The sequence below is a fragment of the Manis pentadactyla genome, chromosome 3 (genome assembly GCF_030020395.1).
Source record: "Manis pentadactyla isolate mManPen7 chromosome 3, mManPen7.hap1, whole genome shotgun sequence".
Taxonomy (NCBI): Eukaryota; Metazoa; Chordata; class Mammalia; order Pholidota; family Manidae; genus Manis; species Manis pentadactyla.
This window is the reverse complement of record NC_080021.1, coordinates 129,079,940-129,102,251: the sequence shown is the minus strand read 5'-3', so window position 1 is coordinate 129,102,251 and position 22,312 is coordinate 129,079,940. Positions and strand designations below refer to the sequence as shown.

General features: G+C 46.0%; 1 protein-coding gene across 1 annotated transcript in view; it reads left to right on the top strand.

The window, feature by feature from the left end:
- Nucleotides 1-3,183: 3,183 nt before the first annotated feature.
- LOC118926329 (vasoactive intestinal polypeptide receptor 2-like) overlaps nt 3,184-22,312 on the top strand; it is a 68,124-nt gene continuing 48,995 nt past the window's right edge. The window contains exons 1-2 of the mRNA XM_057498441.1: nt 3,184-3,371; nt 7,225-7,324. Of these exons, the coding sequence (XP_057354424.1) occupies nt 3,309-3,371; nt 7,225-7,324 (163 nt within the window). The 5' untranslated portion in view covers nt 3,184-3,308. The remainder of the gene's footprint in view (nt 3,372-7,224; nt 7,325-22,312) is intronic.

Sequence of the window (22,312 nt, the reverse complement as noted above, 5' to 3'; positions counted from 1 at the left end):
ACACTACCACACTTCAAAACTTACTATAAAGCTACAGAAATCAAGACAGTGTGGTATTGACAAAAGAATAGACAAATACATCAGTGAGACAGAATAGAGCCCAGAAATAGATCCACACAAATGTAGTCAACTGACATTTCACAAAGGAGCAAAAGCAATTCATGAAGAAAGGATAGCCTTTTCAGCAAATCTTGCTGGGATAACTGGACACCTGCATACAAAAAAGTGAATCTAGACACAGACCTTAAACCTGACACAAAGAAATTATATTAAAATGGATCATAGACCTAAATATAAAATGCAAGACCATAAAACTCTTGGAAGATAACATAGGAGAAAATCTAGATGACCTAGGGTTTGGTGATGAGTTTTCAGATAAAACACCAAAAACACAATCCAAGAAAGAAAAAATTGGTAAGTAGGACTTTAATAAAACTAAAAACTGTTTTGTGAAAGACACTGTTGATAAAATGAGAAGACAAGTGACAGACTGGGAGAAAGTATTTGCAAATCACCTATCTGATAAGGGACTGGAATCCAAAATGTACAAAAAATTCTTAAGAATTCAGATTTTAATTGGCAAAATATCTGAACAGATACCTAAGAAGATAAACAGATGGAAAATAAGCATATGAAAGATGCCCCTCATCAAGTCCTCAGGAAAATGCAATTAAAACAATGAGATCCCACTACCCACCTTGAAGAATGTCAAACCTCTGGAACACTGACAGCTCCAGATGCTGGCAGGGTTGTGGAGCAAACAAGAACTCTCATTCCCTGCTGGTGGGAATGCAAATGCTGCAGCCACTTTGGAAGAGTTTGGCAATTTCTTACAAAGCTAATACTGACTGCAGGGAACAGCAATTACAGTCCTAGGTATATAGTTGAACTTACTTCCACACAAAAACCTGCTCATGAATGTTTACAGCAGTTTATTCGTAATTGCTCAATCTTGGAAGCAACCAGGATGTCCTTCAGTACATAAATGGTTAAACAAACTGTGGTCCATCCAGATAATGGAATGTTATTCAGCACTAAAAAGAAATGAGCTCTCAAACCATGAAATGACATGAAGGAACTTTGAACACTTAATGCTACCTGAAAGAAGTCAATCTGAAAAGGCTACATAGTGTATGATCCCAACTCTATTACACTGTGGAAAAGACAGAGCAGTGGAAAAGACAGAGCAGTGGAGACAGTAAACTTCTGATGTTAGTTAATAGCAACTTTGTCTCATCAGTTTTAACAGTGTGTCCAGAATACACATAACCTTTTGTCCTGTGTGCCATTCTGCAGCTAGTGAATTTGACTCTTAGACAATACTGACTTAGCTTTCTGTTGGATCAAGATTATCTGTCAGGTGCTCAGACTTCCGGAACTGGCCATATGCCTTGATTTCCCTGATGTGCTCAGCACATTCATGGTTCCTTGGTGCTTCTGTCCACCATGCTCCCTGTGATTGAGATCACCCCTCTCCACTTTAATCATTCTCCAGTCCCATTTAGAGGTTCACTCCTCCAAGCTCCTCCCAGGAGAAGTCAACTCCTCTTGCTCCTTTGTGCTGCATCTTGTCATTATCGCACCTACTCCTCCATGCCATTCGCCTCCACCTGCTGTACTGTGAGCACCTACAGGGAAAGAGACCTGGGACTTGCCTTGCACCTGATGCCATCACGCTTAGAGGGTAGACCTTCAGCAAAGCATCTACATTTGCATTAATAACCGACTGTTACCACCACCCTCTGAGGTGAGAGGGCCGGCTGGTATCTTTATCCTTATGCTCATTACAAATGGACAAGTAACTCAAAGAAGTTCATTGGCTTGTTCAAGGTCAAATAGTGAGTCAAAGAAATGTTGCCAAATTGGACCCAGAGTCAATGAGCTTTCAGATCCCAAGCTGCAGACCTAGAGCATCAGGTGCTCTGTCTAATACTGTTCCCTACCGCTAGAAAGATGGGTGATGGGCAATAGATGGGGATAGATAGATATTGGTACACAGACAGAAAGACATTGGTAGATACCGATAGATATAGATCTAGATAGATGATTGATAGATGATAAATATACTAGATACATAGATGATAATATTGATACATGATAGATATAATAGATGATACAGATAGATAATAAATACGGATCATAGATGATGTATAGATATGATAGATGCTACATGATAGGTAGACAGACGACAGAAATATTTTGTTGGACGTATTTGGAGAGCGGGTTCAGAGAGGACAAAAATGATAAAGCCAATGATGTAAAACTTTAAAAGCTGAATCTAACTAAATGAAGGCTAAAGGGGTGTTCTTTACTCTTCTTATTCTAACTTCTGTGTAAGTTTGAAATTATTTTCAAATAAAAAGTGAAAAACACAACATACATTACCTGTTTTATTTTCCGTTTCTAGTGCTTTCTTTGTTGGATAACAACTAGCTCTCTTGCTGAACTAATCCTTCCGGATGTTGAAAGTGACTCCAAGCTCCAGAAGCGCCGGTCTCGTCGGGCCTGCGGATGCCCCGGGACCCCCTGGCAGCCCTGGGGCAGGGGAGGGACGCCCTCCAGGGCTTCCGCTGCAGGATTCAAGACCCGCCCAGCTGGGTCTGCCCTCCTGTTTTCTCCGAATGCACTCCAATTTTCTCGTTAATTTTCAGTTGCCCCAACCCAGTCCGCCGGCGTCAAAGACTACCCACCCACCCTAACTGGGGTTCTTGTGACTTTCTTGGGCGCCTTTAGCTTTTGATTTAACACGGGAACGCGTAGATGCAAACCCAGCTCGGAGCCCGGTCTCCCTGTTCCCAGAGAGGGTCTCCCCCGGGGCGATCCACTGCACGCCGTCGGCCCGCAGGTGCGCACCCACTCACCGCTCTCCCGGCTGCAGAGACGGGGAACAGGGCGGCTAAGAGGGAGGCGCGGAGAGGATGGGCACCGGGGGAGAATGGAGAGGAGGGCCGGGAGGATAACGGGGACGCGGGGAGGGCGGGGAGGTGGGGAGGAGGAAGCGGGGGAGACGAGGGGGTGGGGAGAATGGGGGGACGAGAGGAGGGTGGGGAGAGAGGACGGTGAGCGTCGGGAACGGGGCGGCTAAGAGGGGAGCCCCGGGAAGGGCGGGAGTAGGGAGGATGGGGAGGGCGCGCGGGGCGGGACGCGGGGCGCGGGGGCGGAGCGGGATCCCGTACTCGGCCTGGCGCTCGGGCGGCTCGGCGGCAGCTGCTGGGCGCCCGCGGCGCTGGGATCGCCGGACCTCGGTGAGGGTCCGAACCCGCGGCGCGTACCCGAGCCCGGCGGGTGTCCGCGCCCGCAGAGCGGGGATGAGGGCGCCAGCGCTGCTGCCCTTCGGGCTCCTGACCTGCTGCTGCTGGCTGCTCGCTCCCGTGAGTGCGCCCTGCGCCCCGCGCCCCGCGCCCCGTCTCCCTCCCCAGAGAGCGCGGCGCTCGCGCGGGCCGCGCTTCCCTCCCGCGGGCGGGCGGCGGGGTCGGGCCACCGAAGAGCTGGGACGCTCGCAGCAGAACGGAGAGCCGCACGCGGAGCGGCCCGGGCCTCGGCGGGTAGGTGCGCTGGGCTTTTCGCCTCCGCGGCCCCGGGTTCGCTAGAAACCGGTCGTGTCTCCTCCCGACGCCCCGCGAGGCGAGCGGTTTCCTGGGCGCGCGCGGCCCGGGCGGCGCTTCTCCCCCGACCTCCGGGGGCCGGTACCGGCAGTTGTTTGTTCTACTGCGCGTCAGACGGGAATACGAGCAGCCTCGGAAAGTTTGGGAAATACTCTGCCCTGATTCTCGTTTTCCTTATTCAAGAGCACCGAGGACAAGGAGCACTGAGCAGACGCCTGTTAAACGAGGGCGTCGGCAGATAATTCTTAACTCCCGAGAATTCTACTTCTGTTTGAAGGCCGCTGTGAACCCCCCGTGAGCCCGCCTCTTGCTTCCTCCCGTGGACGGGAGGCCGCGGCCCGCGCACTCGCAGCCTGCCGCCCAGGCCGCCTCCCGTCCGGCGGGTGAAGCCCCGCGAGGCGCTGCATAGGGAAGCCCCGACGGCGGGGACGCCCCAGTTTTCCGGAGGGCGAGAACCTACCGACTCCCTTGCCGCGCACGGAGGCGTTTCGTCCCTCAGGAAGGCTGTGCGGGCGAGAACCTTGGTACTGGAGTTAGCGCTTCGGAGAGCTAGTTTGTTAAAAGTACCAGGGATTATTACGGTTAATGCTGCTTTAATGTGGAAGATGTCCCCCAAATAAGTCATCATTCTGCCTATTTCAAGAATGCCAGGGATTTTTAATCCTGTAACAAGAATATATCTTTCTCTTTAAATCAATATAATTTCCCCAGTTCTGAAGCCTAAGCCACAGTGAATGTTTGAAAGCAGGAGTCTCTGCAAATGGTGCCGCGCCATGTAGATCTTAGGGGGAAAGAAACAAACGTGGGGTCTTTTTTCTTCAATGAGGGCAAATGTGGCAAAAGTATCCAACATTTGCTTTCGGCCTTACTTCCGCTAGGAAATTTTTTCCTCGTTAGAATTCTAATTGACCTGTTTCAATGGTAGGAAATAAGTAAACACACATGGCCGTCATATACCCAAGAGTACAATTCTCTTTAGTAAAAGTAAAATTTTCTTCAGAAATGTGGGTGGGGGGACGGCACACAGCTCTAGTCAACAGTGTACGCGTTGTGGGAGGGGGTCATAAATAAGGAGAACACTAGATTTTTGTAAAAATGAGGATCAGAGAATATCATCTGCTAAGACTGAAACATGTCATTTTGTCTTTTGCCAAACTTATAGATCATAACTATTATAGTATCACATCTACAATCTCTATGATAAATACGCATTAAACCACCCTCCTCTTTCAGTGGAAGTGGGAGTGATGTACTCCCACAATTCCTTTCCCCTCCTACCTCCTAATCTTTTTGAAAAACTTCACACCAGACTCTAAAGTTGAGCTTCAGATGTGATCCGCAGCCCCTAAAATCAGTTATCCTAAAATACATGTTCCTCCCGATGCAGAGGCACCTCACAGGAAGCGTGCTGGCGTCTGTGCGGAGGGCTCAGTAGGCAAGACTGGTCTTATGGGTGCCCGTGTGCTTGCTTAAACCAAGGGCTATGAAACTGAGGACTGGAGTATTGAAAGATTATTGGATTAAAGTACCCCATTGCCCCCGAATTAGTACCAACAACATACAGTGTATTACATTAGTACGCTGTTTTCCTGCACAGGAAAAAAAACACATATTCTGTTAGGTTTTATATTTGTTTTAAAATTCCTTTATGAAGTAAATAGTGCAGCTTAAAAAAAAAAATAACCATGCCAGATAGGAAGGTGCTTGTTTTTTTTTTGGTATCATTAATGTACAATTACTTGAACAGCGTTATGGTTACTAGACTCCCCCCGTTATCAAGTCTCCCCCACATACCCCATTACAGTCACTGTCCATCAGTGTAGTAAGATGCTATGGAGTCACTATTTGTCCTCTCTGTGCTATACTGCCTTCCCCATATCCCACCCTGCTACATTATGTCTGCTAATTGTACTTCCCCCCTATCCCCCTTATCCCTCCCTTCCCACTCATCCTCCCCAGGCCCTTTCCCTTTGGTAACTGTTAGCCCATTCTTGGGTTCTGTGAGTCTGCTGCTGTTTTGTTCCTTCAGTTTTTGCTTTGTTCTTATACTCCACACATGAGTGAAATCATTTGGTACTTGTCTTTCTCCACCTGGCTTATTTCACTGAGCATAATACCCTCTAACTCCATCCATGTTGTTGCAAATGGTAGGATTTGTTTCTTCTTATGGCTGAATAATATTTCATTGCGTAGATGTACCACCTCTTCTTTATCCATTCATCTACTGATGGACTCTTAGGTTGCTTCTGTTTCTTGGCTATTGTAAATAGTGCTGCGATAAACATAGGGGTGCGTATGTCTTTTTGAATCTGGGATCCTGCATTCTTAGGGTAAATTACTAGGAGTGGAATTCCTGGGCCAAAAGGTATTTCTATTTTGAGTTGTTTGAGGAACCTCCATACTGCTTTCCACAATGGTTGAACTGATTGATATTTCCACCAGCAGTGTAGGAGGGTTCCCCTTTCTCTGCATCCTCACCACCATTTGTTGTTCCTAGTCTTTTCTATGTTGGCCATCCTAACTGGTGTGAGGTGATATCTCATTGCGATTTTAATTTGCATTTCCCTGACAATTAACAATGTGGAGAATCTTTTCATGTGCCTGTTGGCCATCTGAATTTCTTCTTTGGAGAGGTGTCTGTTCATGTCCTCTGCCCATTTTTTAATAAGGTTATTTGCTTATTGGGTGTTGAGGCATGTGAGTTTTTTATATATATTTGGGATGTTAACCCCTTGTTGGATATGTCATTTATGAATATATTCTCCCATACTGTAGGATGCCTTTTTGTTCTGCTGATGGTGTCCTTTGCTGTACAGTAGCTTTTTAGCATGATGTAGTCCCATTTGTTCATTTTTTATTTTGTTTCCCTTGCCCAAGGAGATACATTCAGGAAAAAGTTGCTCATGTTTATATTCAAGAGATGTTTGCCTATGTTTTCTTCTAAGTGTTTTATGGTTTCATGACTTACATTCAGGTCTTTAATGTACTTTGAGTTTACTTTTGTGTATGGAGTTAGGCAGTAATCCAGTTTCATTCTCTTGCATGTAGCTGTCCAGTTTTGCCAACACCAGCTGTTGAAAAGGCTGTCATTTCCCCATTGTATATACATGGGTCCTTTATCATATATTAATTGACCATATATGGTTGGGTTTATATCTGGGCTCTCTAGTCTGTTCCATTGGTCTATGAGTCTGTTCTTGTGCCGGTACGAAATCGTCTTGATTACTGTGGCTTTGTAGTAGAGCTTGAAGTTGGGGAGCATAATCTCCCTAGCGTTATTCTTCCTTTTCAGGATTGCTTTGGCTATTCGGTGTCTTTTGTGGTTCCATATGAATTTTAGAACTATTTTCTCTAGTTCATTGAAGAATGCTGTTGGTATTTTGATACGGATTGCACTGAATCTGTAGATTGCTTTAGGCAGGATGGCCATTTTGACAGTATTAATTCTTCCTAGCCTAGACCATGGGATGAATTTCCAAGAAGGTGCTTGTTTTGAAAAGAGTGTTAGTTTGGAAGCAGTTTAGCACTGTGAAGTTTGGGTTTTTTTGCAGAATTTCTATTTGAGTTTCCTTTTATGGTGGAATTTTTAGTTATTTCTATTTTTTTAAACCTTGACCAGGTGAACAGCATTCACCCAGAATGCCGATTTCATCTAGAAATACAGGAGGAAGAAACAAGATGTGCAGAGCTTGTAGGGGTTCAAACAGAAAATTACAAAGGTAAGAATTGGTGAGCAAGGCCATCCCAGAAATTGGTAATCAAACATGCAAAAACTCACACCTCATGCTGAAAACTGGTGTTTTAAGGTCACTTGCATCTTCAGGGAAAAAAGGTCCATTTTCAGTGCTTTTCGATGACTGCTGATGAAACTCATACAGCCTCTTGAGTATGGGGGTGGGAGGGGCCTTTACATAGACCTTTTAAAAAGAAAGACTTAATCCTTAACAGTAACAGTTTCCATGGTTTGAGACAATAGCAACAGTTGCTAAAATACTTTCATGGGTGTTGTTATGCTTTGCAAAAGCAACTCCATTTTCTGTGGAATGTGTATTTATTTAATCTCTCACATTTTAAATTCTTAGTTAGATTACAGATGATTCTGGTCGAGTTAGGAATGATAGAAACTTATGGGAAATCAAACAGAAAAATGAGACATTGGTTTCCTGAAGACAAAACTATTACAAATACAGTGAACTTTCTGATCCATTTTCTCCAGGCCAGAGGAGGAATGTTGGGGTGACACAGTCAGCCCAGACACATCCACACTTTTATAAATACAGGTCTGGGACTTGAAACACCTTGATTATAAACAGGAGCAAGCCCTTTGTCTTTCAGTTTTCTTTTTCTCTGTTCTGTGCCATTGTTTTATCTTCCTAAAGAAAAGAATTAAAATCAGAGTATGACCATGTGTTGAAACAGTCTAGCATTTTGCAGAGGACCTCAGAGAAAAAAAACACAGACATGGGTTCTGTTTAGGCCAGCACTGCCCAGAGGACATAGAATGTGAGCCACAAGGGTGGTTTTGAGTTTTCTAGTAGCCACATTAAAATAAGTAAAAAGAAATATGCGACTAATTTTAACAGTATTTTATTTATCCAAATATATCTGAATCATTCTCATTTCAACTTGTACTCAGTATAAATGCTGATGAGAAATTTTGCGTTTCTTCATTCACACAACCCAGCATGCACTGTGCATGCCCTGACCACACTTCGCAGTTTGGACCTGCCACCTCCCAGGCACTCACACTGGACTCTAGACCCAACCTAAAATAGGCATCGGGGCCCCTTCTACCCCCTCTGGAGCCTCCACACCTTGAACAGGGAGGTCTTGGGCTCCAGGATTCCTTCCTGCCAAATCCAGATTCGTGGTTCTGTACCGTACATGCCACAGCTTCCCAACGGCCTGGTAGAACTCTGCCCAGAGAAAAGCAGGGGAGTCCAGCTCCACAAGAAACGTGGGCTGAGTGTCCTGTGCAAAGCCACATGCCAAGCATTAGCCCGTGGCAAGGACAGATGAGACGTGGTCCTGCTAACCAGGGCCTCATGATGAGATGATGGGTGTGTTCCCTCCCGTGAGAGTCAAGAGGTTAGATTCAGCTTCCCTTGCTGAAAGAGGACAGGCAAAACTGTGAGGGTCATCTAGTTAGTGCCAGTGGCCCTGGGGCCTATCTGCACATCCCTGCGGTCTGGCCTCACACCCTCCTGCATGTGGAGGAGTTGGGGTGTCTGCTGTGTCCTCGGTAGGTGCCCTTCAGACTCTGTCTGAAGACTCTCAGGGATGGGACCGCTGCTCCTCACACCATATAGGACAGTCACATTGTTAGCAGGCTCTGAGGCTGTGCACAAATGGCCGCCACTCACTGGTGCTAACTTGCCTCCTGGAGCATAGGGGGCAGAGCTACTTCTTCCAACACATAAAGGGCATTTGTAGACTCTACATTCTCCTCCCCGGTCCAGATAGTCCTGATTCCCACAGCTTTCCCCAGGACACACACACAGGTCTAGTGCCAAGCTGTGGGCCTGCAGAGACACTCCAGAAATGGGCACGGGAGGAGAATTTTACCATTGACATTGCTGGCTTGTGGTCATAATGAAACCAGACCAAACTGTAGTCAGTTTTCTTGCTGTTGACAAATCTCTGCAGACAATGCCCCTCTCCCTTGCACCCCTGAGCGACCGCTCCCAGCTCAACCCTCTCGTAACTGGTGTGTTAGGGAAAAGCTCCCGCGATACTGTCTTACAGCTTCGTTCTTGCTATTCCTGATGTCCTGTTTTCATCAAGAATGCTTTGGTACCAGAGAGAAAGCTGGCACAGTTCCAATGGGTGACAGGAACACTTACCTTTTAAAAAATAGAGTATGGCCATGAGCTTCCCTGGGAGGAATTCCCTCACAGTTGGTCAAGGTTGGCCAGATAGCAGACGGAACATCTGTAAGTCTGTGCCGATGACGTGCCTCATGGCATACATGCCATACAGGGAGCAAGAGGACCAACTCAGGGAGGTGAGGTTCTCTGCCATTATGAAATAGGATGCTGTGACCCACAATCAGGTTTATTTTAAATATAAAAGATTCTCATTATTGGCTGGCTCACATAGATGAAATGTGTTCAGAACAATATCCTTTTAGTTTTACTCTTTTCCAAGAGACAAGCATGACCCCTTGTCCCTGGCCAACTGTTCAACAGCAGTAAGCTGCTGCCCAGGAGGGGAGCTGCCGGCCATGTGGCTGGGCAGCGGTGGTGTAGGGCCATGGGGCCCTGGGGACCTGGGAAGAGGCAGATGCTCCTTACACCCCACTCTTCTGTGAGGAACGCAGGTGCTGAATTGCCCAGCTTCCTATTTTCAGAGAACATCAGAAATACAAACTTTACCCAAAATATTACAATTTCTTAAAAGTTTGCAACAAGTACTTAAAAAACAACAACAACAAATTTCTGCAGAAGCCAGGCAGGCTGCTATCTGCAGGATGGCCAGACTCAGGCTTGTTTCCATGGTTGGAGAACAAATGCCTCCTGGTGCGAGGGTGGGTCAGGACACCTTAAATATTCAAGCGGGCTCCCTTGCTGCTTATTTTTGCTGGGTTCAGAGTTTCTCAGAGGTGATCTGTGTTGGCCCACATCAGACGTGGGGGTATGTAAGGACAGAGTCCCTGAAAATCGCTAAGTTCACCTCAGCATCAGCTGGAGCAGAAAGAACATGGTAGCTTTAGAGGCCATAAAACATCTGCCATGTTTTGGAGTGGTGGGGAAAGATGCCACTTGGTTTTTTTTTACAATGACAAGTATCAGGCCTTGGACATTTTCTTAATTGAAGATTCTTGTTATTAAAGCTCTGTAACAAAAATACCTACATCTGACTCATCTTCCCTTCCTGACTTGCAAGAATAGCTTGCTAACAAGGCTGGCTGCCCTTCAGGAAAAAGGCTGCATCGTGAGGTAGACAGGCCTGGCCACCTTCATCTTTCTGTAGAGACACACTTTGTCCTCTAAATTCCTTTCCTTTTCTTTTTCACTCTTTGGAATATGCATGGCTCAAATGTCAGGGATATAAATACTAATAAGTCACCAGAATAAGCAGCACAGATGAGGTAAGCCAGGGTGGGCTGGATGACTGCGATGCCAGACACCAACCATGCATGTCTGCTCATGAACTTAGAAGGGCAGTGAGATAGTAAGGGTCTGTAGTTGCTACTTTCAAATTCTGTAGGATGAAGAAATTGGTATGAATCCCTATGAAACTACCAGCAACATTCTTCAATGAACTGGAACAAATAATTCAAAAATTCATATGGAAACACCAAAGACCCCGAATAGACAAAGCAATCCTGAGAAACAAGAATAAAGTAGGGGGGATCTCACTCCCCAACTTCAAGCTCTACTATAAAGCCATAGTAATCAAGACAATTTGGTACTGGCACAAGAGCAGAGCCACAGACCAATGGAACAGACTAGAGAATCCAGACATTAACCCAGACATATATGGTCAATTAATATTTGATAAAGGAGCCATGGACATACAATGGCGAAATGACAGTCTCTTCAACAGGTGGTGCTGGCAAAACTGGAGAGCTACATGTAGGAGAATGAAACTGGACCATTGTCTAACCCCATATACAAAAGTAAACTCAAAATGGATCAAAGACCTAAATGTAAGTCATGAAACCATTAAACTCTTGGAAGAAAACATAGGCAAAAACCTCTTAGACATGAATATGAGCGACCTCTTCTTGAACATATCTCCCTGGGCAAGGAAAACAACAACAAAAATGAGTAAGTGGGACTATATTAAGCTGAAAAGCTTCTGTACAGCAAAAGACACCATCAATAGAACAAAAAGGATCCCTACAGTATGGGAGAATATATTTGAAAATGACACATCCGATAAAGGCTTGATGTCCAGAATATATAAAGAGCTCACACGCCTCAACAAACAAAAAACAAATAACCCAATTAAAAAATGGGCAGAGGAACCGAACAGACAGTTCTCCAAAAAAGAAATACAGATGGCCAACAGACACATGAAAAGATGCTCCACATCGCTAATTATCAGAGAAATGCAAATTAAAACTACAATGAGGTATCACCTCACACCAGTAAGGATGGCTGCCATCCAAAAGACACACAACAACAAATGTTGGCGAGGCTGTGGAGAAAGGGGAACCCTCCTACACTGCTGGTGGGAATGTAAATTAGTTCAACCATTGTGGAAAGCAGTATGGAGGTACATCAAAATGCTCAAAACAGACTTACCATTTGACCCAGGAATTGCACTCCTAGGAATTTACCCTAAGAATGCAGCAATCAAGTATGAGAAAGATCAGTGCACCCCTATGTTTATCGCAGCACTATTTACAATAGTCAAGAATTGGAAGCAACCTAAATGTCCATCGATAGATGAATGGATAAAGAAGATGTGGTACATATACACAATGGAATACTATTCAGCCATAAGAAAAGGGCAAATCCAATCATTTGCAGCAACATGGATGGAGCTGGAGGGTATTATGCTCAGTGCAACAAGCCAAGCGGAGAAAGAGAAATACCAAATGATTTCACTTATCTATGGAGTATAAGAACAAAGGAAAAACTGAAGGAACAAAACAGCAGCAGAATCACAGATCTCAAAAATGGACTAACAGGTACCAAAGGGAAAGGGACTGGGGAGGATGGGTGGGTGGGGAGGGATAAGTGGGGGGGGTATTAAGATTAACATACATGGGGGGGTAGGAGAAAAGGGAGGGCTGTACAACACAAAGAAGGCAAGTAGTGATTCTACAACATTTTGCTATGCTGATGGACAGTGACTGTAAAGAGGTTTATAGGGGAGACCTGGTATAGGGGAGAGCCTAGTAAACATAATATTCGTCATGTAAATGTAGATTAGTGATACCAAAAACAAAACAAAACAAAACAAAACAAAAAAGAGCAGTTCCTGTGTGGTAACCTCCAGTGAGTTCTACACAAGGGTATAAAGGGCATATAAAAGTATAGGCAAAGGGTCTGTTTGCGTTTATACAGAAGATCAAAGCTTAATTTGGCTACCCCGAAAATGACCTAAGATACGATATGAAAGAGAACTTCCAACATCAGCACTCTCTGGAAGACTCATGCCAGAAGATGATCATCAAAAAACCCCAACAAAGATCCACGCACTGCTACAGCTGTAGATGCACTCATCCCACCAGCTCCTGGACTTGACATGGGAATGAAGGAGATATCTAAGCTGGCCTGTGCATACAGTAAAACAACAAATTTGAACTGGATCTATACTGTTGGAACTCAACCAAGAATTAGGAGAAGTGCAAATTGTAGCGCTCCAAAATCTTACAACTACAGACTATTTACTGTTAAAAGAACATAAGGGATGTGAACATTCCCCAGGAATGGGTTGTTTTAATTTGTCTGATTTCTCTCAGACTGTTCAAGTTCAGTTGGACAATATCCACCATATCATAGATAAGTTTTCACAAATGCCTAAGGTGCCTAACTGGTTTTCTTGGTTTCACTGGAGATGGCTGGTAATTACAGATATGCTTTGGTTATGTAACTATACTCCTATTATGTTAATGTGTGTGCGCAATTTAAGTAGCAGTTTAAAACCTATACATGCTGAAGTTACTCTACAAGAAGATATGTCAAAGAAATAATCAATCTTCCCATGTTTTCTTCCGCCTGCTACTTCTATAGCTTTTCTTCTTCCTTCCTAATTACAACCCTTAAATAGAATTCGTGCCTCATATCAAATTTACCGAGTATCATAATTCTTCCAAGTGGTAAAGATACCTCAAGACAAATGCTGGGCATAGAAGCTACAGGGCATAAATATGCAAAGAAATAAAAAGCTAACCATTTCAAACAATAAGGCTTCTCTCTCACTTACCAACTTAACATTTCCCTGTATGGCCCCGGAAGATGACTGGTTAGCCAGAGACGGGTAAGATTCCTCAAGGGAGGAACAACCTAAGACAGGCACAGTCGCAGGGGTTCGTCAGGTGATAAATTGGGGATCAACAGAGGTGAGGCTTAGAACCTCACCCCCCCATTCTGAGAAAAATCTTCTGCATACATGGATGTTTTATTGCCCTTGTCTAGCTTGGATTAACACACAGTCTACAGGCACACACCTGATCATCTACATTTGCTTTCTTACAACACTAAACTATGTTTCCTACCTTTATCTTGTATCTACCTACCACTTCAGCATTTTATTAAAAATAATAATAATAAAGAGAGAAATGTGGTATCCACATATAAATCAAGTATAAAAACCAAATGAGTATTCATATTTGAACTGACTGTTTATAGTTCATAATGCATGAGCAAAACCAAAAGTTTCTCTGATGACTGCCCTTGTACTGTTCACTATGTAACTTATTCATTATGTAAGAATTTGTTCTCCTTGTAAGAACTTGTTTGTTATGCCTTAGAAGATTGGAGACTGACGAAAATTAGGCTTGGGGTGGATTAATGATTGTGCATTGAGCATTGAGTCCCCTATACAGAATTTTATTGTCGTTAACAACCATTTGATCAATAAATATGAGAGATGCCCTCACAAAAAAAAAAAAAAAAAAAAAAAAAGGACAGACTTCCAATGGTAAAATAAATAAGTAACCGGGATGTAATGTATAGCATAAGGAATATAGTCAAGATATTGTAACAGCTTGGTAGGGTGATAGCTGGAACCTAGAATTATGTATATAAATGTTTTATCACTGTGTTGTACACTTGAAACTAATGTAATGTAATACTGTGCGTCAACTACCCTTCAATAAAAATAATTATCTAAAAAAAAAAAAAAAAAAGAAATTGGTATGGAAGAGCACCAGAGACAAGAAAAAGTCATTTTCAATTTTAGGGAGTTAGTAAAAACTCGACTAGGAATTATTTTTAACACATGTTGAATCTAAAACAACACATAAAACCAGACAAAAACGAATTTCAATTCTAAACCCCTTTAAAAGGATTCACTTTGTACAAAATAAAAGTTTAGTAGGTATTCAGAGCTTCATGACTTAAGACTGACTCATTGTTAAAACTAAACCTTGGCAACAGGTATATGAGGCACTCTGAGGCCACAAGTGCCTAAAAACACAGCTAAAAGGCAGCCCTGGCATGTGACCCCTCCTGACCTGTGAGTGAGAGGGAATGTCAGAGGCCCCAGGCTTTGCCCAGGTGTCCTGCCTGTGACAGATTGGATAGGAATTTGTGTGTGACTTTATATCATTTATGCCTGCATCGGAAGGGGATGTGTCCTCCATCTGGGGAAGAGCAGAGGTGGTCTCTGCGTCTTTGCAGCCCCCAGATCTTACATAGTATTGGCATTTCAGAAGATAGTGAATAAACTTGTGCTGAACAAATTAATGAAATCTTTCACATTAAAAGTTAAGTGATATATGCCATAAAAAATGCATTCAAAAACATATACAATGAAAACTATTTCCTACTCCAGATCCCCAGGTCCCCTCTCTGAGGACAGCTACTGCCTTTCACCTACCCTCCTGGGGATCCTCAGACTGATGTGTGTCCCTCCTATTTGTCTTGTACAAATGGCAGTTAGCATGCTGTCTACCCCAAAGCTCTGCTTGCACTGTTTTTCTTTTTTACTTTAGCAATGTATTTGCAGACTGGTCTGTATTGCTTTATATATTCCATTTAAGAGCTGTGTAGTATTCTGATGTATTTCATTAGTCTGTCTAGATTCTCTGTGGCTTCAGGTTTCCGGGTGTTTGATCACATGGGCAGGTCGCAGCCCTTCCCAAGGAGGACTTGTGGGTCTGAGCGAGGCTTTGGGGAGTTTTCTGGGTTAAGCACCACACCCAGCAACTGCCTCAAAGTCCCTCAGAGCAGGGCCTCTGTTCCTGAGTCATTGTTCCGTGTCATGATCAGCTGCTGTGCCGTGGATCCCCAGACGCTGCCCTCAGCCCCACGGGAAGGCCAGCACACCTTCCTGGTCCTTACACGCCTCACCCACACTTTGCTTCTGGGTGAAATCGAGTCTGTCCTGCTGTCTGGCTGGTTCTGTCAGCACGGGCATTCTGCTGCTCACTTGCTCTTCCCGGCATGTTTTATTGATCATGTACCAGGCAAGAAGGGTCAGGGGAAATTGGGTGCTGTGTCCACCCCTGCAAGACCGAGTCAAGCCCCCAGCAGCAGTTCATCGGGATGGGAGAGCCAGGCCCTGCATCAGAGAACAAGGTTTTTAAGGGAAACCAGAGAATGTGAAATGTAGTGACATCAGTCTGCTGAACCAGAAGCCAAAAGAGAAAAGTGCATAAGGACTTCTCTCTGCTCAGAGATAATGCAGGAAAAAGGTGGGTGGGAAAATTACCAAGAAAATGGATGCTTTTTGGTCACAAACACACCAGTGACCAGTCCTCGGCTAATTTGCTGTAAGGGCTTTTGCACCGGCACTGTTCAGGAACCTTGGTCTTGGTTTCTGGTTTGCCTTGTGTTGCCTGCTCAGCCTGGGCATGGATTCACTCCATCCTGCACACCTTGTGCCCACCCTGACTGCCACCAGGCTGAGCCCCCGCCATCTGCAAGCTCCTTTTGCACCTGGCGCTGCTTCTGCTGTGACAGGGAACACGCACCTGCTTGTACTTTGGGCACAGGTCCGCTTCAGCCTCCTGGCCAAACGCTTCTGCTGGAGGGTCCCTTCCTGTGGAGCCCAGACGTGCAAACCCAGGTGCCCTGAGCAGAGGGAAGGTACCGCAAGGTGCATCTGTGGGTGATGTGCGGTGCCAGGACAGGGGTGAGCATGGCTGCACAGCAGATGCTGGGACCCCTGAGCCTGATGCTGGGAAGGTGACAGTCAGCACCTCATCCAGGTGCAGAAATGTGAGAGGACGTTCCAGATTCCCATCCCAGCTGGGGGTGGGAGCCCAGGTCCCTGGACTCCTGGCCAAATGCTCTTTTACAAAACCATGTTTGGTGTCTTGGACGAAGAGGTGGGCTTTAGAACAGGGTGTTCTTCCTCTCTAATGTCTGCTTGAGGAAGGGGGTTCCTTAGAACACCCCACATCTGGCAAGATCCTATCTTACCTCTCGCATACTCGCTTTAAATGTGCACATTCAGTTTATGATCTTTTGTGAAGGATTTCCACTAGTTACTATGAGCCTGGTGAAGTCAGCATTTATTTTCTGTGGACTGCAGGCTCTGTGAGTCTCGGTCAGTCTTGATTGGAGGGCCTTCCTTGTACCCTGGCCACGGCCTCTGTCCCCACACTGCTGGGGAGACCCACACAGTTCTCTGCCTTCTGTGGATAAGTAAGGACCCATCAGGGCAGGTGCGGTTTACCTGCAAGTGGGGACAAGGCAGTTCAGGACACAAAGTCCATGGTCCTGAGCATCCAGATGTCTGCACCTACTTTAAACTTCATACCTACCGTGAGCTGCAGTGGCTGAGCACCTGCAGCCCAGGAACTGGTGCTTCAAAGACCCCTCTCTCCCATCTGGGGAAGGATTAATGCAGCTTCTCAGACATCGGTGGCTTCGTCACGGCTCCCTCTTTCCCTGTGGAGGGAGGACAGCAGCCTAACAAGTGACCCAGGCCTCCGGGTCCCACTACTTGGCCCCAGTGACACAAAGAACATTCTTCCTGCGAGCTCTGATACTCTGCCCCTCAGGACCCTGTGCCAAGTGCCCTCCATCATGGCGATCCGCGGGAGGTGATCTTGTCCAAAACCTGCCGTGCAGTTCAGAGGAGGGAGGGCCTATTTCCACCCAGGCTGCTGACTCATCAGGAGATGGGAGGTTCTAGTTTAGATGTGCAGGAGCTTGGGAGAGTGAGCAGCAGGTACACCGAACAACCTCAGCCCATCCCAGGCAGCAACCCAGGCCCAGGTGAGTGGTTTGGGGAAGGAGAGTAGGATGGGCCCACGTTCTGGGACTGAGAACAGGAAGCCCCAGGAATTCCAAGAAGTCGGGTGTCTCGGGAAGGTTCATGGGGCAAACACTTCTGAGAGGAAGTGGAGCTGAATGAAGGCAACCCTGTATGGAGAAGGAATAGAGCCCAGCTGGGGATTAGGGGTGCCCACTGCAGAAGGTGCCAGAAAGAGAGGCTTGGACAAATGGTGGAGCCAGCAGCACCGCCAAAGGAGGTGACATCTGAGGGTCCCAGGCTGGCCAAGCAGGACCTTCTCTGCAGAAAGGCAGGAGCCAGTGCTGAGCACCTAAAGGATCACCCCAAGGTGGTGATCACAAGCCTGCTGACACAGGAGGAAAAGCCGGTGGAGGGAGAGTGAAGGGGCCCACATGGGGGCAATGGTTTTGGCAGAAGTTCCTGCAGTGGGAGGAAGGGTGACCCAGGGCTGACTGAGGGCCCTGGAGGAAGAGGAGGGAGGCGAGAGGCAGGATGAGGACATAGAGGACTGTGTGCCCAGGGGCGGGGACACGAGGACCCACGGGTGACTCCGTTCCTCAACTGTGGCCCAATGTACTGACTTGAGATATTCTAGGAACCCTGGACTGGTGTGGCACAGCAGTCAAGACATTTGAAGGGGCAGCACCAAGAGATGTAATAAAACTCTGCAGGTAGAAAGCATGTGGTGTGTTAGACAACCCCCTCATCTGCAGACCTTGGGTACAGCTGCATCCCACCCACCTGGGGGGGGTGTCAGCCAGAGCTCTGGATGCCCTGGGTGCTCTTGGCTGTGTGTCTGCTGGGCCATGTGCAATTGGTCATGCTTATCCCAACACGGGCACAGAAGTGTCCTGGAGCGATCCTGGGAAGTCACCCAGGTCCTGTATGTAAATCCATGGGAGATTATCCTGGGGATAACATGGCAGGCTTTACCATGCTCTGGCCTTGGAGCTCACAGGCAACAACAATGTCCCCAGTCATCAAGGCACTGGAAGAAGGCTTTTGAGAATTTTTAATGTTTAGGGAAAGAGTGGCTGTTTATAAAAGGCAGTGACAGCAGCCATCTCAGGGCAAAAGCATTTGTGCTCAGCATGTGTTTATGAACTCAAATGGGCCCCCTGGGGCCTGGCTGTCTGTGCAGCTGCCTGAGGAGGAGAAAGGCATGAATGCTCTGCCTTTGAGAACTGGGGCAGCCAGTGGCTCAGCAGTGCTGCCTAGGGCCCCACGCAGGTGCCAGACTCTCTCGGGCTCAAATCAGAGGACATTTGGTGTTTGGGGGTTATTGGGTTCAGAATATCTCTTCAATGTACAGGTTTGCCCTGGATCTCTATGTTTCTCTGGAAACTCCCATTGCTTGGCTAACAGCTTCGGTTAATTCTGGGTGAGTCTTGTTTAGTGTCATTCAAGTCCCAGTATGACTCCCACCTATGGAATCTGCCTCAACTGTTGCCCCAAAAATAAAACTTTCAGATTCAAAATTCCAGAGTGATCCCACTTCAAAGCACCAACCCATGGCCGTGGCACAGCAAAGGCATGCCCAGCCCTCGGGGGTGCCACCTCCAGGCTGTGCAGGGCTGAATCGTAGCTCCTTTCTCAGAATACTGGGGCATCCCAGCTCCATCCAGAAGCAAGTTCCCTGTAATACCTTCTTTATCGTGCTTTGACACATGTGGACTCCTCCCTCTGCTGGGCCTAGGTTTCCTCCAGTGTCTTGTATGGGGCACCCAAGGAGGCCTGTCCTGGGGCCTCTGCACAGCCACTACCCAGGGCTCAAAAACTTGACTGCGTGTGGACTTGCCCACGGGTGTGTGTGGATGCCCGGTCGCGTGTTCTCCTCTGCTCGGCTCTGCTGGTGGGAGGAGCTCTTGCTTGAGGCCCTCCTGGCCCGCCAGCCCATCGACAGCAGGGCCTTGGGTTGGAGACCTTGTTGAGGGATGAATGCTTGCTCCTGACCCTGGAAGGCCTGGCTGCAGCTTATCTGGAAGCTGTCAGATCGTGAACAATGTGCAGCTGCTGGTAGGAAACAAACCAACTTGCTTCTCTTCGTCACTCTCTCCAGGTGGTGGGGCTGTGGTCACACCCTGACTGGTTCCATTAAACTGCCTTTGAATCATTCCTTCAGCTCCTGAGTGCAGCTGCGGCATGTGGCTGCCTCACCCACACGATCCCAGAAGAGCACAGTCCAGGGCTCCCGGCTCTGACAGGTCCTGGCTCTGGGCCTTTCCCCTGAGAAGGTGACCCCTCTCTGCCTCACCAATAGCTATTTGCCAGTGAAATGAGCTACATCGTTGCACCCACTAAGCTGGGCTGGGTGCCCAAGGCCATGGCAAAAGGCTTCAGTTAGGAATGATGACAATAGCTATTGGTTACAAATGACATAAAAATGCATGCTTAATATGGAAACATAAAAGACCCCGAATAACCAAAGCAATCCTGAAAAGGCAGAATAAAGCTGGGGGAATTACATTCCCCAACTTCAAGCTCTACTACAAAGCCACAGAAATCAAGACAATTTGGTACTGGCACAAGAACAGACCCATAGACCAATGGAACAGACTAGAGAGCCCAGGTATAAACCCAACCATATATTGTCAATTAATATATGATAAAGGACCCATGGATATACAATGGGGAAATGACAGCCTTTTCAACAGCTGGTGTTGGCAAAACTGGACAGCTACATGCAAGAGAATGAAACTGGATTACTGCCTAACTTCATACACAAAAGTAAACTCAAAGTACATTAAAGACCTGAATGTAAGTCATGAAACCATAGAACTCTTAGAAGAAAACATAGGCAAAAATATCTTGAATAAAAACATGAGCAACTTTTTCCTGAATGTAATGTATCTCCTTGGGCAAGGGAAACAAAATAAAAAATGAACAAACGGGACTACATCATGCTAAAAAGCTTCTGTACAGCAAAGGACACCATCAGCAGAACAAAAAGGCATCCTACAGTATGGGAGAATATATTTGTAAATGACATATCCAACAAGGGGTTAACATCCCAAATATATAAAAAAACTCACATGCCTCAACACCCAATAAGCAAATAACCCTATTAAAAAGTGGGCAGAGGACATGAACAGACACTTCTCCAAAGAAGAAATTCAGATGGCCAACAGGCACATGAAAAGATGCTCTACATCACTAATTATCAGGGAAATGCAAATTAAAACCACAATGAGATATCACCTCATACCAGTTAGGATGGCCAACATAGAAAAGACAAGGAACAACAAATGCTCACGAGGATGCGGAGAAAGGGGAACCCTCCTACACTGCTGGTGAGAATGTAAACTAGTTCAACCATTGTGGAAAGCAGTATGGAGGTTCCCCAAAACACTCAAAATAGAAATACCACTTGACTCAGGAATTCCACTCCTAGTAATTTACCCTAAGAATGCAGGATCCCAGTTTCAAAAAGACATACGCACCCCTATGTTTACCGCAGCACTATTTACAATAGCCAAGAAATGGAAGCGACCTAAGTGTCCATCAGTAGATGAATGGGTAAAGAAGAGGTGGTACATCTACATAATGGAATATTATTCAGCCATAAGAAGAAACAAATCCTACCATTTGCAACAACATGGACGGAGCTAGAGGGTATTATGCTCAGTGAAATAAGCCAGGTGGAGAAAGACAAGTATCAAATGATTTCACTCATGTGTGGAGTATAAGAACAAAGCAAAAACTGAAGGAACAAAACAGCAGCAGAATCACAGAACCCAAGAATGGACTAACAGTTACCAAAGGGAAAGAGACTGGGGAGGATGGGAGGGAAGGGAGGGATAAGGGGGAAAAAGGGGCATTACGATTAGCAGACATAATGTAGGGGAGCACGGGGAAGGCTGTACAACACAGAGAAGACAAGTAGTGATTCTACAGCATCTTACTACACTGATGGAGAGTGACTGTAATGGCGTATGTGGTGGGGACTTGATAACGGGGGGAATCTAGTAACCACAATGTTGCTCATGTGATTGTATATTAATGATACCAAAATAAAGAAAAAACAATGACCCAAACAACAACAACAACAACAAAAAGCATGATTAGAACAGCAGAAAGAGAGTCCCCTTCATTTAGTAAAACTTGAACCATCACTGTTGCACACAGAGTAACCGGGCTGCTAGTTAGTGGCTGTGGTTAGGACTGGCCTCAGTTTAGCAATAGTCTTACTGCCACCTTTGCTCAGACCTTCTGTTGAGACATCCCTCAGCGTACTACCATTCCTGGACACTCAGGCCATTTCCCCATGGTCAGGAAGGACCCAGGCCTCTGCTCCCTAACCCAGCATGGGATGGAGATGAGGAGGTTAACCCCCAGGAGCTGCCAGGACTCTCTGTCTCAGCATTTTTTGTAAAGAAGTCTCCCGGGCGAAGCCATGGACCAGCCCTGTGGACAGCGAACACTATCACTGGGCCTGGAGACTCAGAAATGCTGGGCCACATTTCTTGCTCCTAAGCTTTCCTGCCACTTTCTTGGCTTTGGATTTCCTCTTCGGACATCTTTGCATGCTGCCCATTCAGGGCAATCAAAATACCCTGTTTTTCTGAGGCCTCACCCTCTCAATACCTACTGAGATTCACACTTGAATCAATTACACTTTCAGGGCTCACAAAGTGCTAATATTCTAATTCTAACAATTCTTTACACATCTATTAGTTTGCATTCTAAGTAAAGAAGAGCTTTTCCTCATCATTTGGAACAAACTGCAATTCATTCCAAAAGGACAGGATAAAAGTTCAAATACTTGCTAAATTCTTAATAACTAGATTTCCAATCCAACAATTATTCCATCATTGTTTGTATCACAAATACAGTGGAGGTGG